The following is a 16072-nucleotide window of genomic DNA, read 5'->3' on the forward strand; positions in this document are numbered from 1 at the left end:
AGCCCCAGCCCAGCCCCAGCCCAGCCCCAGCCCAGCCCCAGCCCAGCCTTCCTCCTCCTCCTCCTCCTCCTCCAGCTCCGCCGCCGCTGCCGGACACGCAGCCGCAGGCCGGGCCGGGACGCAGCTGGGAAGTGAGGGACGCGCGCAGCCAGCCCTTCCCCCTCCGGCTACCGCACCGCCGGCCGCCTCCCCTCGCCCTCCGCTCCCCTCCCTGCTCCTGCTCTTCTCCTCTCCCGGCCCCGCTGCCAGCACCATGTCCGCAGGGGGAGATTTTGGGAACCCACTGAGGAAATTCAAGTTGGTGTTCCTGGGGGAGCAGAGCGGTAAGTAACCCCGCCGGTTTCCTTGGCTCGGCGCCTAGTCGACCCCCCGCAGCCAAATCTTTCGCCCCTCTGGGACCCCGGGCCCCGCCTCGGAAAGGCCCCTCGGGGCCGGGATGGAGGGGAAGGAGGGGGCGGTGGAGGTCGCGGCCGACTCGGGCGGGGCTGGCAGGGGAGGGGCCAAGGGTAAGGGCGGAGGAGGCGCTGGGGCTAGAGGTGGGGGAGAGGGTGGGATCTGGAGTGGGAGTTAGGGTGCAGGTGGGGCGCGGCGGTGAGGCCGGAGGGCGGCGGCTCCCTCGCGGCGCCGACCGAGGCTTGCGGGCTCCGGGGTCGCCGGCTGGCTCGCACTGCGGCACCGGCTGCGGGAGACCACGCAGGTGGCAGGGCGCGGCGGGGCTCGGGCGTCTAGCTGCCCCCCACCTCGCTGCATCAGAGGGGTGCCCAGGCGGACCCTGCCCAGAATCACACGTAATCAGTGGCACTTCCAGACCCTGGGGCCGACACCCGCGGAGGGAAGATCGACACCTGTCTCCTCTGGATAGAGTGTGCAGGCCGGCCATGGGGGAACAGGGCGCCTTCCTCCCCTGCCTGAGGTCTAATTGGGCTCAGAAGGTTCTAGACCCGCTGCCCTTCAATGGCTTGTGTTAGCATTGGGGGAGTCAGAGGCTTGGGCAATGACAGCGAGGGTTTCTTCATTCGAGCAGATTTGGGGGATGGTAGAGGGGCTCTTCTCTCCAAAAGGCTGTGTTGCCTGGCGCTGGGCAGAGAAAAGGACCAGGTGACACGCCCTGCCTGACTTCCCAACACCCCACGGAGAGCCTTGGCGGCGGATTCTTCCCACCCCCACCTACCAGCCACCCTTCTTGGGGGAGGGGAGGTCAACGTGGCTGTCGGCCAGGGGTGGGGGAGGGGTAGAGAAATGGCTTCCTTGCTGCCCAGCAGCCTTCCTGGGAAAAGCATCACAGAAACCCAGGTTGGTCTCAGGGTAGGGAGATTAGATGGAAGACCATGGACCCCTCTGACACCTGTAGGAAGGAATGGTTCTCAGAGAGCATCTCTCCAGAAACCTCTCATGGTGTCTTGCAGAGACTAACTGACTGGGTAAAGGTGATACCTGGGAGCAGGATCCCAGTTCCATTTCTGAGATCTAGTCCAGCTCACCTGGTATGGTGCCTGTCTGTTCAAGGGATCAACACACAGGCATCCTTGGGGGCACCTCGTGGAAACAAGAACAGTGCTACTGTGATGTGTGTGCATGTAAGTTGTGGAGGTCACATGGTTGTCTGCTGCTGTTCAGAGAAGGGAGTCAGTGTGGGCAAGCCATAAGATGGGGGTGGGTATTGGTCCAGACCGCTGGGCATTCCAGAACAAGAGCACTCAGCCTGCCTTCGGTGTATCCCAGACACTGGTCTCTGATCTTAGTAGATTCCACTCTTGAAGCAACTTTTCCCTGTGCCAGAGGAATTTCCAAGCCTTTCCATCCCAATACTGGTCTTACTGAGCCTGGAATCCTGGGGGGAGAACTCTGCAAGGTTCAGGAGGCCTAGGAGTTGAAGCTCTGCCTGTGTTGCCTCGAGCAGATTGAGGCCTCTCGGCCTTACTTGTGTCACTGTAAAGTGGTAGGTTAAGGACCTGTCTCTTAATCTCCTTGTTTCCTCAGTGTTCTCAAGGGGTCTGAACCCTAGATGTTCTGAAAAAAGCATTTGTTTATTCCAAGTATGAACATGCTTTGGGGTTGGGTCAAGGGGTGTTGAGGAGAATGTCTATGGTGAGCTTGAGTGAAAACACTGGGCTCTGTCAGAGAATTCCTGATGGCTCCTGCTGAACTCCCTTGGTGCCTTAAATCACAGAAGTGATAGCTGAAGGCATCAGAGATGGAGTCCCCATGCCCAGCCCCCCTTATGGTTAGACACGAAGTCTGATCCCAGAGACAGGGGAGGACTTGCCCAGCATCCCATTATGAATTCTTAGTAGTTGTAATGCTGGAACCCAGTCGCTTATAGTCACTGACCTGTCACTGGGAATTCAGATAACCTTGAATAGGGAGGGGATGCCAAGAATTGGGGACCCTTCCTGAGGGAAGGATGAGGCTGCCACTATCTGGCCAGGCTGTGGCTGACCTGGTGGGAATGCTGGATGACTTAGTTGGAAGCTAGGTTTATGGACCCTGGGCACATGGGCCTGAGGGACAAAATGCACTGCCATCAGTGAGATTGACTACTGGCCACTCTGGTCCCATCTGGCAGGAAGCCCTCAGGCCCTGAAAAGCCTCCTCCCACTTTGTTGTGGCACTAGTGGCTTGTTTACCTTGGATTTTACAGAGCTCTGGAGTATCTCAGGTAGGGGAAATGTGTATCCTGAGCCTGGTGCTGGGGGTTGGGGTGGGGTGGGGAGGTGGGGGGAATTACCACCTCAGCTGCTGCTTCCATTTTACCTCACGCAGCTTTGCGTGTATGGTCCTTTGTGCCAGCATCCTCCACAGCCTGTGCAGTGGACGGGGCCTCTGGGGTCTGGCCCTCACCCCTACCCCAGCGCCCCCTTCCTGTCTGGCTTACTGAGTCCCTTACCTGTACATGGGATGGTGTTAGGCTGGCAGAGCTGAATGGAGCTGCATGAACTAATCCCCTGAAAAGGGGCCAGGGAAAAGGATCGGAGGGATGGGGCTTTTTCTTGTTTCCTGTGCCTGCCATAGAGATAGCATCACTCTAGGCCAGCAGAGAAGGCGCTTGGGTTCCCAAGAGGAGTATAGGGCCTGGGACACAGTGATGTGGAGGACACCCTGTGCCAGATTATCCCAGAAGGCATCAGGCCTTCACAAATATCAGGGGCATGTGCTGACTGGCGACCCTTGAGGTGGCACTCTGAAAGAGCCCCTCCAGCCCATGAGAGGGCCTACTCCTCCTTGGAGCAGAAAGACCACTGTCTCCTGGCCCAGGAAATACAGGCTGATTGACACTGTCAGCCTGGCAGAGGGAGGGCTGTGGGGCGAGAGCTGTGGTGCCTGGATGAGGGGATTCCTTGCAGTAGAGAGGCTGTGAAATCCTGCAGATGCCCCGATGGCTCTCTCGGCCAGGTAGCCAGGTGGCCCTGTCCGCGTGCTTACAGCAGTAGTAGGGGACAGAGTGGGGTGATACACACAGTCCTGAGTGAGGCACTTGCACTCCCAGAGAGGGCAGGCTTGAGCAGGTGTCTAAGGAAGGCGGGCCGGCCTGCATGTGTTTCTTCTGAGTGTAATGGCATTCTATGGGACTTGGCTTCTCTGGACCCTTCTCAGTGTGTGGTTGGGAGGAGGGATGTGGAGTGTGTCCTGTGCTTGCTCTGGCTTCTAATCTCCCTTCCCTGAGACTCCTTCAGCTGAGCAGGAAGACTGTTGATTACAAGTTGGGGCTGCTGTCCCAGCTTCTCACGCTGCCCAGCCAGGCTCCTGTCTTGCCCTTGGCAGTGCTGCACCCTGAATGGCCTGTCCACACTTGTGCTGGGCAGTGACCCTGCCAGCAGCTGCCTGCATCATTGAGTCACTTGTTCACGCTCTCCTTCCCTCCCATCCACCCTTCCTCCTGCCATCATCTGTCTGTTTCATCAGATCGCTGAGTCTATCCCTGCTCTGGTGGAACTTACGATCCACTAGGGAGCATGGACATCTGTGAATATCATTACAAGGAAAGGTCTGCAGGAGCTGTGGCAAGGGAAGAACAGCTGCTTTCAAACACATAGATAGCAGCTGACCAGCCTTTTGGGGGCAGGTGTCAGTGTGAGAGGAGGATTTGCTTCTGTAGGCAACGGGCCAGCACTCCATGTCTTTGGGTTGGATGGAGAGAGTAGTCTTGCAAGGGACGCAGCCACTCTGCTGAGCTTTGTTATTGCCTCCTGTGGAGAAAAAGTACATGGGGAGGGTAGTGGAGAATGAAGGAGACTGTCAGTATCTTACTTGCTGGTACACAGTAATGACATCACCCCACCCCACCCCATTTTCACCCCATTCCTCAGGGCCACACTGTCTGGGGGGTTACCATCCCACCCATGGCCTGGCAGTCTGACCCCTTCCTTCCCACCCCCCAACAACCACACAGGGACCCCTTTGCCTGCCTGGATGTTGTGCTTGGAACCCACCCCAGAGTTTTCTCTTCTCCATCACTTCTCAGATCCCCTCAGTGGCATGGCTTTGTTTTTGAGCATTTTAAAAAAATAGTCATATGCTGCTCTATGACCTCTCAGTTGTCACACTCAAGATTTTGAAATTTTATTAATTTCTTTAGATATAAAAACCATAGCTGATTTTTAAGCCCCTTAAGGAAAACTTAAGCACTTTAAGAGGAGTAGGTCTTAGTCATCTTTCTCCCCTCCCTACCTACAGATTTGTGCTCATTAATGTGATTTGAAAATGATGAGATTATCCTCACTGTTCAGGATTTGCTGATGGCACATCATTGTTGATTAAAAGTGAAAGGGTCAACTGGGGGTGGGGGGAGGGAAGTGCCTGGGATTATGGTGATGGCACAGGAGTGACTTGGTTATGGGAAACTCGAGGGGATTACAATTGAGATGGAAAAAAAAATGTACAAAATGATGTAAAAATAAATGTTATAAAAAAAAAGTACACCATTCAAAAAAAAAAAAAAAGTGAAAGGATCAAGGCAGCTTTGAAATCATTTCACCTGCTGCTTTCTGAAGCCAGAGATTTTTACCCGCAGCAGCTTAAAACTTACAGAGAGCTGGCTCTTTTAGCCCTGCTCATGCCCAGCTCACAGGTGAACATGGCCAGTCCGTCACAGGTGAACATGGTCAGAATGCAGAGCCTGCATTTCTCCCTTCCCCAGGCCGCCAACTTGGCCATTAGAGCAGAGGTACAAAGCAAAGACATCCGTCCCAACCCAGTGGCCACAGCTTGCTTTGCTACCTGGCCTAAATCACCACGGTGCCCTGGGCCTCTAAGCAACTTGCTTTCACTCCTTCCAGTTTCTTGCCTGCCTCAGTGGCTGGATTGAAAGAGGAATCCTGGGATACTGGGTACAGCTCCAGAACCTTTGCTAAATTTATGTAAAGAGAGCTGTGTCAAGGTGAGGGACAGACAGACACCAAGATGAGAATTAACACCCTCAATGCTGATAAGAGACAAGCAAATTTACCAGAAAAAATAAAAAAAGAAACCAGTAGAATATGTTCTGTCTGTGCAGATGTAATAGTAATTACCATATTGTGCATGACCCTATTATCATTATCATTTCAGCCCCCAAATTATAATGAATCCCATTAAAATATAACAAAATAACCTCTTTGTCCTTTTGTTACATATTAAATCCTGAAAATCAGGCCATGAATATTTATCCTTATAGATGTTGCCCTGACAATGTAAACTGGCCGGGGACAGGCCTTGAGGTGCCATCTGTGTCCCCCCAGGACACACCCTGCCCTCCCCACCCAAGTCTCCCAGTTGCTGGATGAATGAACCATTAAATTCACAAGACTGACTGATCATTATGTAAATAATTTAAAGGAACTCTTGAACAGACCATTGAGGATGATGATAAAAGGTTGTGCCAAATAGCAAGCTTCATGAACAGGGCTGGACTACCTGCAGAGCCATGCTGGGCATTTTATACTCTGTCCTTGTGCCATCCTTCTATTTCTTGCCACAGAGAAGGGCAGATGGGGCACTCTGGGTGGAGGTTGCCAGGGAGAAGTCCCAGACACGCCCGAAGATGGGCAGCTTTTGTTCCATCCCAAAAGGCTGGCTGCTGGGAAATGGGGCCCCAGGCAGGGCCTAGGGATGTAAGCCCTGAGGAGACTGCCAGGTCGCTTCCTGGAACTGGAAGGAAAATTGGCCCTTCGCAGCTCCCAAGGATGCCTGTGACAGGCGCTTTGCTGTGTCTTGAAGGGCTTGACTTTCTAGTTCCCTTTATTTAATTTTCATAACTTTTGCCCTAAACTATGTGGGATCTTTCTAAATGGTAAAGTTTCATAGCTATGAAGGCTTTATCATTTTAATGGTTTATTTTAGCCTGGTCTCTTGGTCACAAGGACAGTGGGAGCTCAAATGACTCTGCCACCTGTCCTGGGCCAGGCATCACTTGTTCCCAGGTGGTGACATGCCCAAGGAACAGACTGAAAACCATATGATACCTCAACCTGGAAGGCAGAAAAGAGACTTTAATAGGAAGGTTAATCCAGGAAATGTAGCCGAAGAATGGCAGCTTAGAACCCTAGCAGGTGATTGGGCAGGGCAGGGAGAGGGAGGGTAAGTGTGTTCATTCTGCTGGAACCACAGTCTTCTTGCAAGAGCAAAGGGGCTTCTTGCCCTGAGGGTTTTTCCCACAGAAGGGGTATTGGGGTAACTGGCTCATTTTCCCCCTTTGGCAGGAGATGAGGTGAGGGCAAGTCACAGAAGCTGGCTTGATCTGAATGGGGACTTTGGGAAGAATTTGGGACCTGGTAGAAGATCCTCAGCTGGGGAGTATCTGTGCCATATCGACGGCTAAAAAGAAATCCTTTTTTCTAGGGACTTGGAGAGTTGGATGAAGAGGGAAGGTCCAGACTCAGCCTGCCCTCCCTGATGAAATGGAGCAGGCCCTCCTGGTCCCAGTGTCTCATGATACTTGAGGCTCCTCTGGGTGCTTTGTATTTTCCCGGCACTGTGCTGGAGCTGGTGTGCTGCTGCTAGGGGCCTTGCAGGGGCTGCAGGACTGAGGATGTGGGGTCTGGGCTTCACCAGTTCTTCCCTTAAGAACTAGCGTGACCTCAGGGCAGGGCTTCTCTCCAGCCTGCCTTCTCTTGTCCTAGGAAGCATTCTTAGCCCACCTACCTAGACCCAGGTGTGCCCCCAGGGTGTTCTGCCTCATCTCTTCAGATGATGTACTTGGCCCAGGTTGCCAGGCAACAGGGCTGGGGCTGCCTTACCCTTCTTGCTGGTGGAAGTTTATGCCAGACAGAGGGAGCCTACCATGAGGACAACAGAGCAGGCGACAGCTCCTAGGTTCTCCTACTCCAAATACTCCTTCTGCAGCCAGGTGGATGAGTGGCAAGCAGAGAAGGCTGGTAAAGGACCAGAACTAGGAGCAGTGTCCATACCAGACCAAGCAAACTCAAGAGACCTGGCCCCAGCTCCTACTCCAACACCTTCCCTGATGCAATGCTCCTGAGGCCTGGGTTCCCCCGATAGACACATTATGGAGGTGTGGGGGGTAATGGCTCCACACTGTGCTCGTTTTCCTCACCCAGACTCCAGGGTAAATTACCCTGTGGAGGTTTCATGAAGTCAAGTGCATCCATGAGTGGCATGTGGAAAATGCTAAGAAACCAGTAAATTTGCTAACTTAATAGTGACAGCACCCTCTTCCCTCTCATGCTGTATGAAATAGGGGTGTGACTTTTTGAGAATCATTGATGGTGAGCTGCAGGGCACACACCTTGTGATCCAACAGATATGGCTGCTGACCCACTTTTTTTATTTTTAAATTTCTATAATAGTTTACTTTTACATCATTTTATGCCTTTTTCCATTTCAGTTGTAATCCCCGTGGGCTTCCCACCACCAATTCACCCTTGTGCCATCGTCATAGACCTGTGCAGTTCCCTCCCCCATTTTTGATCCCCTTTCCCACCCTGCTCCCCTATATAGTTGTCCATTATTATTATTATTTTTCCCCCTGGTCCTTTGTGCTCCTGCTATGAGTAAAACTACCCAGTATTTTTCTTTTTCTTTCTGGCTTATTTCACTAAGCATGATCCCTTCCAGCTCTATTTATGTACTGCAAAAGACAAGAGTTTCTCTTTTTTGATTGCTGAATAACATTCCATTGTGTATATTTACCACATCTTTTTAATCCAGTCATCTACTTTTGGGGCATTAGGGTTGATCCCATGTCCTTTCTATTGTAAATAAAGCAGCAATAAGCACGGGGGCTCAGGTGTCTTTTTGAATCAGTGTTTTTGTGTCTTTTGTGTAGATACCTAGGAGTGGGATTGCCGTGACCCCATTTCATAGGTGAAGAAAGCAAGGCACTGTGAGGTGCCTTTTACACGGTGTGAGACTCAGAGAGCTGCCCAGGGAGGGCCAGGAAGAGCACACAGGTCTCCAGAATCCTGGCCAGAAGACAAAAGTGGGGTGTGACCCAGTGAGAAGCAGGAAATCCAGACCACTTCAGCAAGGACATTTTGGAGTTGCCCAGGGGATGGAATTTAGAGTGCTATGGAAAGAGAAAGCTTAAGCTTCCTTCTGGCTCTAAATTTCTGTCTGGCTGGAGGTGTTTATTTTCTTGAATCTTTCTTTGTAAAGTAAAGCCTCAGTAATAATGTTGGGCTGTAAGGGAGGGACATTTGTGCAGCCCTACAAGGCCACATTGTACTTACTTGTACACAGACAGGCGCCTTTGAGCTCTCCTGTCCTTTGTGCTTCCACAATTCTTGAGGTTCCCTAACTATTTCTGTTCTGAGAAGGGAATGCTCTAAAGAGCTGGGGGTCCTTCCAGACTGTTCCCCTCTGCTGCCTACCGCTCAGGGTAAGATTACTATCTGTCAAGAAGCTGATCATTACACGTGCGAGCCCCCTTGGTTCTCTGGTCATTAGGGTGAGCCCCTGGCCCTCTGGTCATTTGGTATGACCCCTAGGGCCTCTTGTCTATTCTTATTCCCTCCCTTTGTATTGTCCTTCTTTAGCAGACACTAGGTTCATTCCTTTGCTTTCTCTCATGAATTCCATTGTTTTTCTCCGCCAGCTTCCAGCTCCCCAGCTAGGTCAGGGATCCTGAGGATTTGAGGGAGAGCAGCACTGTGTAGAGGTTGCCATGTCCCTTTCCCCCTGCCATGGATGTAGAAACCCAGTCTTGAGCTGCCTGCACAGAAAGTGAAGGCGGGAGAGCTGGAGAACTGGAGTGGAGGCAGTGTCTGCCATCCTGAGCCCAGCCCTAGCCCAGAGAGGGCAGCCTGTCAGGTCCCAGGCTCAGGGTTTGGCCATGTGCTGGGGCCTTGGGCCTGCCAGGGTGATATACAGCTTTAGGTAGTGTGCTGCCCATTGCAGACTTCTGACAAGTAAAATGAAAGACTGGGACTTCTATGGCAACACTGATGCCGATTGCAGCATAGATATGATGGACGATTCTGAATTTGTGGGGGCTGCTGTGAGGGCTGATGACATCCAGCCCAGTGAAGCAGGAGGGGCTAACCCACACGTCGTGGGCCTCTCCCATGGACATAGAAGCAGGTGGAACCCCAGATAGTGGAAAAAAGAACTCAGCTCCTCTCCTGAGTCTGTCATGGGACAAAGGGCTCTCTCAGCCCAAGTTCTGGTCTGGACAGAGGTCTCAGCCCGAACATCCACCCGAGCTTGGGAACCTGGATATGAGGGCAGTCGTGATGAAGAAGACATGGCAGGCCTCAGCCCCTGCCCACTTACAGCCTCTGTCCAGGGCATCTGGTTGCATGGTCTTGAGGCTCTGGCAGGAGAGAGCCACTTCACCTTCATAGGAGAGGAAGTGGAATTTCTTAGGAACTGTGAATGTGATATGTTGTGTTTAAAGGGGATGGATGTGTGAATGAGTCACACCCTTGCATTGGCGCCTCCCCTTGAAAGCAGCTGAAACTGCCAACAGGTAATTGGCTAACCTTCCTCATGGTTTCTGTAGAAGATTCCCTTGCTGGCCTTGAGGAAGTGAAGGGACCTCTAAGGCGCTCATGCAGGTAGGAACTGTGACCCTGAGAAATAAGAGTTCTTGGCCAGCAGCACCCCTGCACCCCCAAGTGTGGACCTCTGTCCTCCAACCACAAGAACTCAATTCCATTATCATAGGTGCTTTGGCGAGGAGACCCTGAATTCCAGAAAGGAGCACAGCCTTGCTGAAACCCTGACTGCAGCCTGTGAGGCCCCACCTGAGGACAAAGATAAGCCAGGCCCGCCCCTGCCCTGGAAACTGAGAGCTAATACACAGATATTTTTCTAGCCATGAAGTTTGTGGTGTTTGTTATGTAGCAGCAGGTAACTGGAAACCAACAGAGTGAAGATTCTTAATGAGGGACACCACAGAGATGACCTCATTGTGCAGACCAGGAGTTGGAGCTTCCAGGGGACTGACACCCATCCTAGTCGAGCAGCTGGCTGAGGTCACTGACAGCAGGCATGAGGGAGCTGTGGGGATGGCATCTGGGTCTTGCTCTGCCACTGCTCCTTCCCTGAGCCTTGATCAGACCTACCTGTGCCTCGTATTTTTCCTCTGCTACATGCAGAGCTGTATGGACATTTTTGTTTTGTTTTGTTTTAAAGATTTATTTATTTATGCATACAGAGCTGGGGTACAGGCCAGAGGTGCAGGGGCAGTGATAGGATTCACCAGAGACAGAGTGGGGAGCAGAACAGGCTGACTGATAAATATACTGCTGAGGGGAGCAGCAGGCGGATCAGGAGAGGTCCATGTGGGTCACTTCCGGGGCAGGCGGGGATCGAACTCATGCTGAAGTGGCTTTAGCTTCTTAGTGCTGTGTTTTAACTCGCTGCGCCACCAGGAAGGGCCCCTGGATGGACATTTTTTAGGTGCCTGCCAGCATGAGTCAGATCTGTGATCCTTTTAGAACCTTCTGGACTGAGATGCAGTTTATCTTCTGCTGCTCGTTGGTATGGGGCTTCAAGAAGCAGAATCTTCCTCTCCTGGGCATACTTCAGTAGGCCTTAAGGGCTGTGGAAACCTGAGGTGGAGCTCTAGGCTCTGATGAGGAGAGACATGTGGCCATGACCCTGCTGCTGTGTTATCCTAGGACCTCACACGGCTCAGTGGAGTGTGTGGACAAGATAATCTTGAGTGCCCTCAGTGAGTTGCAGCATTCATGGTGCTGCTTTTGTGAAGGGCTCTTTTGTGACCTGGAGCTTGTGGTTGTCATGCTTTGCACCCAGGCAGGCATCCAGTTCCAGGCAGACCTGGATGTTGACCCATCCCCCCTGCTCTCTCCCAGCGTCCTGGCTGTCTGGCCATCTCAATACCTGACCAGCAGTTGTCTCTGTAGTCCTGGGCCCCTTGCTAGGCTCAGAATCCTAGAGATCTGGACTGCTGTTTCTATCCCGGATACAATGATACTCCTCTCTTAACTGCACCTGGGCGGCATCCCTAACCCCGGAGTGAATCCTTAACAATGACCTTGAGTTCTTCTTGGGGGCAGAAGGATGCTTTTCGTCTTGACTGAACAGCTTGACCTGTATATCCACTCTTCTCCAACCAGCTGGCTTTAGAGGTGCAAGGGCAGGGATTGCGCCCATCTTTTCCTGGGCAAAGCAGCGAGCTGAAGCGCAATGCGCAGGCTGTGGGCAAGGACAGGAAGAGTTGAGGGATCAGCAGAAGTGGGGAACAGCTCCCTGTGCTCGCAGAGACCTTGAGTCTGCCCCCATCCTGTACAGCTCAGGGTTCCTCTGAGAGGGGGTTGCACCTGGGAAGCTGCCCTGCTATGGCAGACTGTGACCTAGAGGCACCTTCCACCTGCCTGTGCAGCCTGGTCTCATGGACAGGCCACACCTGTGTCCCGTGGATGGGAGGGCTGTGGGTCCATTGGCACAGGGCCCCCAACTGAATTGCAGAAGACATCCTGGGAAGCACAGGCTGTGCCCTACAACTCTGCCTACCCATCCTCACGCTCTGCCCCCCCTTCTCTCTGTTAGCGAGGGTTTTACCACCAGTGCCACCAGCAATTTGCCTTGGGAAGAAAAGGGTAAACTTGAGCATGTGTATACTATGCCAAACTCCATGCTGTGATGGGCCAAGAGTTCCTATCAGTTAAATAAACTCCAAATTGCATTAACACCAGTCTTGTCAAAACATCAGCTGGTGGTGGGAATTTAGCATGTGTCTCTTCCTCTCACACATACATGTCCTCACTATGAATTAATTCTCCATAGCACCATGCATGACAGACATGTGGACGTGGTTGATGATTGGCATGTGCAATTTGTCTGAGCCCCAGAACACTCAGGGAAGCTGTGCCCCCGAGGGTCCAGACAGTGTATGGGCTGGGTGTGAGTAGCTGTGCCTTCACACAAACTGTGGTCAGATCTCAGATGGTTTCCAAGAAGCCCCGAAGACACCAACCTTGTAAGGGTCTCAGTTTCACAGCTAAAGCACCAGAGCATTTTCAGAATTCCCATGCACACCAGGGACGTTGGTATCTGCTTATTGGAGCTGATTTATGTGGATGTGTACATGGACACATTTACACGCATGTCAGTGCATGTGCACACACGGTGGTTATTCATGATCTCTGCCAACTGAGCTGTATTACTGAAGCTTGCCCGGCTCCCAGCCTGTGATTAGAAGGATTCAAGTTTCCCACTACCCAGCTAGGTTCCAGTTTTCTGCAAAGGCCAAGTTGATACCAACAGCAGTTATATTTTAGTTCCTTAGGAAAATTTCATAATGACTGGTATGTTTAGTTAATCAGAACAAGTCATTTCCCCAATGTGCTGAGAATCTGAAAGTACATAAGGTACGTGAAGACATGTACACGTGTGTATAATTTAAAAAAATTTTTCTTTTACCTTTTAAATCAGGTATAATTTTAGGCATAAAGAAAGTTTCACTCAGAATGTTACTTTTATTGTTCTCAGAATGTGCAGCACGTCTGTGAAATAGGCATTTCTGTCCCCTGTTGTACCTATGAGGAAACTGAACTTCAGAGATGGTAGTAACTAGCCCAAGATCACACAGTAACTAAGTGACAGAACCAGGATTAAGATCAAAGAGTGTTATGAAGAGTGTGAGTGTGTCCTTCTGCCCAAAGTGTTACCAATCTTCTGTTGAAGGCTTGCTAGCAATGAATTGCCTTACCATTGGTTATTTCACTTTCATTTTAAAAAGATTTTTGCTGGGTATAGAATTGTGCTGACAATATTTTTCTTCTGGTGCTTCAAAAATGCCATTTCATTTTCTTCTGGTTTATATAGTTTTTGACAAGGTAACAAAGATTTTTCTTCTGTCTTCTTAAGTCTATATTATAATGTATTATTGTTATTTTTCTTAAACAGTCATCTGTAAAAGAAATAGTAGGAAGGAACTCTTTCACAATTTACTTATATGGTGACCATTTCTCAAGTTCTTCTTTTGGGAATTTCCACATTTCTGCCTGATGACATTTCACTGTTTCTTGAGGGACTTCCTGTGGAATCCTTATCATGAGAATCTTTTGGTGATGAATTCTGTTGCCTATTGTGTGCTTGAAATATCTTTACTTCAAACTTCGTTTTTGAAAGATGTTATGTAGTGTTATGTATATGAATTCTAGGTTATAGGTTTTTCCCTTTCAGTACTTTACATATACTACTCCATTGTCTAAATGAATTATTTTTGAGAAGAAATTGTTCTCTTCATTATTTTCATTTTGGCACTGATTCTGTTACATTTGATTATGATATGTTTCTTTCATGTTGCCTTTCCTTGGGGTTTGTTAAGTGTTTTGGATTTGTGGATTGACAGTTTTCCTCAAATTTGGAGTATTTGCAGTAGTTATTTCTTCAGATATATTTTTCCTTATTATTCACCTCAAACTTCTATCCTTAGAGGAGGTTTGACCCCTTGATATTACTCATAGCTCATTGGTATTCTGATCATTTATTTCTATTCTTTTCCCCTTGTATTTTGTTTTAGATCTCACTATGTCTTTTAGTTCATTTTTCTTTTCTTCCGGGACTAATCCGTTTCAATGTACCTTTTACCTCACACATTATATAGTTTTGACCTTTTTAAGTTTGATCTGTATCTTTAAAAAAGATCTTCCACATCTCTAGTTAACTTTCTGAACATATGAAATGCATATACAATAACTTTTTCTTATTTTTGACAGCCAATTCTAAAATCTTTGTCAGTTTTGGGTTGGTTTTAATCTGTTTAATTAGTTTTTTTCCTTATCTTTAGGAATCTACTTCATTGCTTTCTTGCATACTTAGTAATTTTTTATTGGATGCTAGACATTGTGAATTTTATCATGTTATGGATTGTATAAATTGTGTGTAGGCACACCTTAGAGATGTTGCAGATTTGGTTTCATATCACCTATGAAGTGAATGCTACAATAAATCAAGTCACACAATATTTTTTTGGATCCCAGAACATATAAGTTATGTTTATTACTTCCCTTAGTCTATTAAGTGTGCTTAATTACAACTTAAAAAACAACGTACAGACCTTAATTATAAAATACTTTATAAAATACTTTCTGCCCCATTTTGCTGCCTTGAGAAAATACTGTATTGCTTAAGAATATTAGCCATCATCTGAGCTTTTAGCAATAAGTCATAATCTTTTTGCTAGTGGGATTCTTATTAAAAGTTTAGTATCTGTGTATATCAAGGTATGCCTGTGTTCCTATAAGTATTATTCAGATTTTTTAGTTGAGACTAGAGTTCTGTTGAGAATGGGGCTAATTATTATTTACTATTAAGGCACAAATCTCTTGAGTCCTCTCCCACTGTCCCCTGAAGACTGAGGCTTTCCACTCTTTCTGGGGCAACAGCCACTGTCCAAGCTCTGAGTGGATGCCACACACTGTTTCCTGGGGTCCACTGTGGTGCTCTTTTCTCAGTCTTAAGTAGAGGACATGTAGGAAATTGATGGTATTTGCTGATCAGTCCTCAGGTTCAGACTTGAGGGAACCCCTAGGCAGACCTGTGGAGTTTTTGCTCAGTACAGCTTCCTCCTCGGTGTCTTGAAAACTCTAGCTCCTTTGTTTTCTCTGGACTCTTCAACTCTGTCTCTTCAACTCAGGAATCCTCCATGTTCCATCTAGCTCCCTGCTCCCTATGATGACACTTGAATTTTTCTCAAGGCAGCAAATAATGGGTAATTATGTGACTTATCTCACTTATTTCACGTCTCTCGGGGTATACTGTCTTTCATGCCCAGTGTCTTGAAAAATCACTGTTTCATGCATTTTATCTGTCTTCAGGTTGTTTCAGGGGAGAAGATGAATCTTGTCTCTGTTATTCCAGCTTCACCAGAAGCTGTAGTCTTGGATCCTTGCTTTTGCGTTCAGTCATCTGTCTTGAAGGGCCCATGATTGAATGTTCACTTGGGCAGAGGGTGCTGTCTGGTCTAGTGAGCATGCTTGATTTTCATCAGTGATGTTCATCCATTTGATTATATAAACATGTAAATTTGCCCTTTCTGTAACCATATGGTTTTTCTGCACCTCTTCTTCTGGGAACAATTCTTAAAAAAAAAATTCTTATAAAAGAGCTCCATATTAGCATCTAGTTTGAGTTTAGCTCAGGAATACTGTTGCTTTTTCCCCCTGGCCTATTATTACTCCCCCCCACCCTCCTTTACTTTGACTTCTAGAGACTTCAGGCAGTTTTACAATCTAATTCAGTGACTGGGAAAGATGCTACAAGATGTATTTCTGTGCACAAACTTTTTGCCCCAACTTTCTCCTGGTAGCTTACTTACCCTTTATCTCAGAATTCTTAGCTACAAACAAGAGAAACCTAGTATTGCTCTCCAGCTGATTTATGTAGGGAGTGATGTATTAGAGTAATGAGTAGGGAGTTCAGAGTCTCAGACAGGCTCAAAGGACCAGGCTTGGAACAGCAGCCTGAGTCACACCAGGCCTGGTACAGGTGGATGGAGACAGGTTCCTGTGTTAGGAACTGGCAAGAGCTGATGCTGAAACCTACATCAAGACTGTCTCCACTTGCAGAATCTAGAGGCACCCTGCTCCTCCTAAGTTCCAGCCTAGACACCAGTCATCTGTGGTGGAGCCTTATTGAGCATCTGGTGGGAGAAACTTAGGTC

The 16072-nt window shown here is 49.1% G+C and overlaps 1 protein-coding gene across 1 annotated transcript in view; it reads left to right on the forward strand.

Moving 5' to 3' along the window:
- The first annotated feature begins 13 nt into the window (after positions 1 to 13).
- Positions 14 to 16072, forward strand: part of RAB6B (RAB6B, member RAS oncogene family) — a 60320-nt gene continuing 44261 nt past the window's right edge. Inside the window, exon 1 of the mRNA XM_004682189.2 lies at positions 14 to 323. Within this exon, the coding sequence (XP_004682246.1) occupies positions 254 to 323 (70 nt within the window). The 5' untranslated portion in view covers positions 14 to 253. The remainder of the gene's footprint in view (positions 324 to 16072) is intronic.

The sequence above is a fragment of the Condylura cristata genome, unplaced genomic scaffold (genome assembly GCF_000260355.1).
Source record: "Condylura cristata isolate star-nosed mole 26May11 unplaced genomic scaffold, ConCri1.0 scaffold00014, whole genome shotgun sequence".
Classification (NCBI taxonomy): Eukaryota; Metazoa; Chordata; class Mammalia; order Eulipotyphla; family Talpidae; genus Condylura; species Condylura cristata.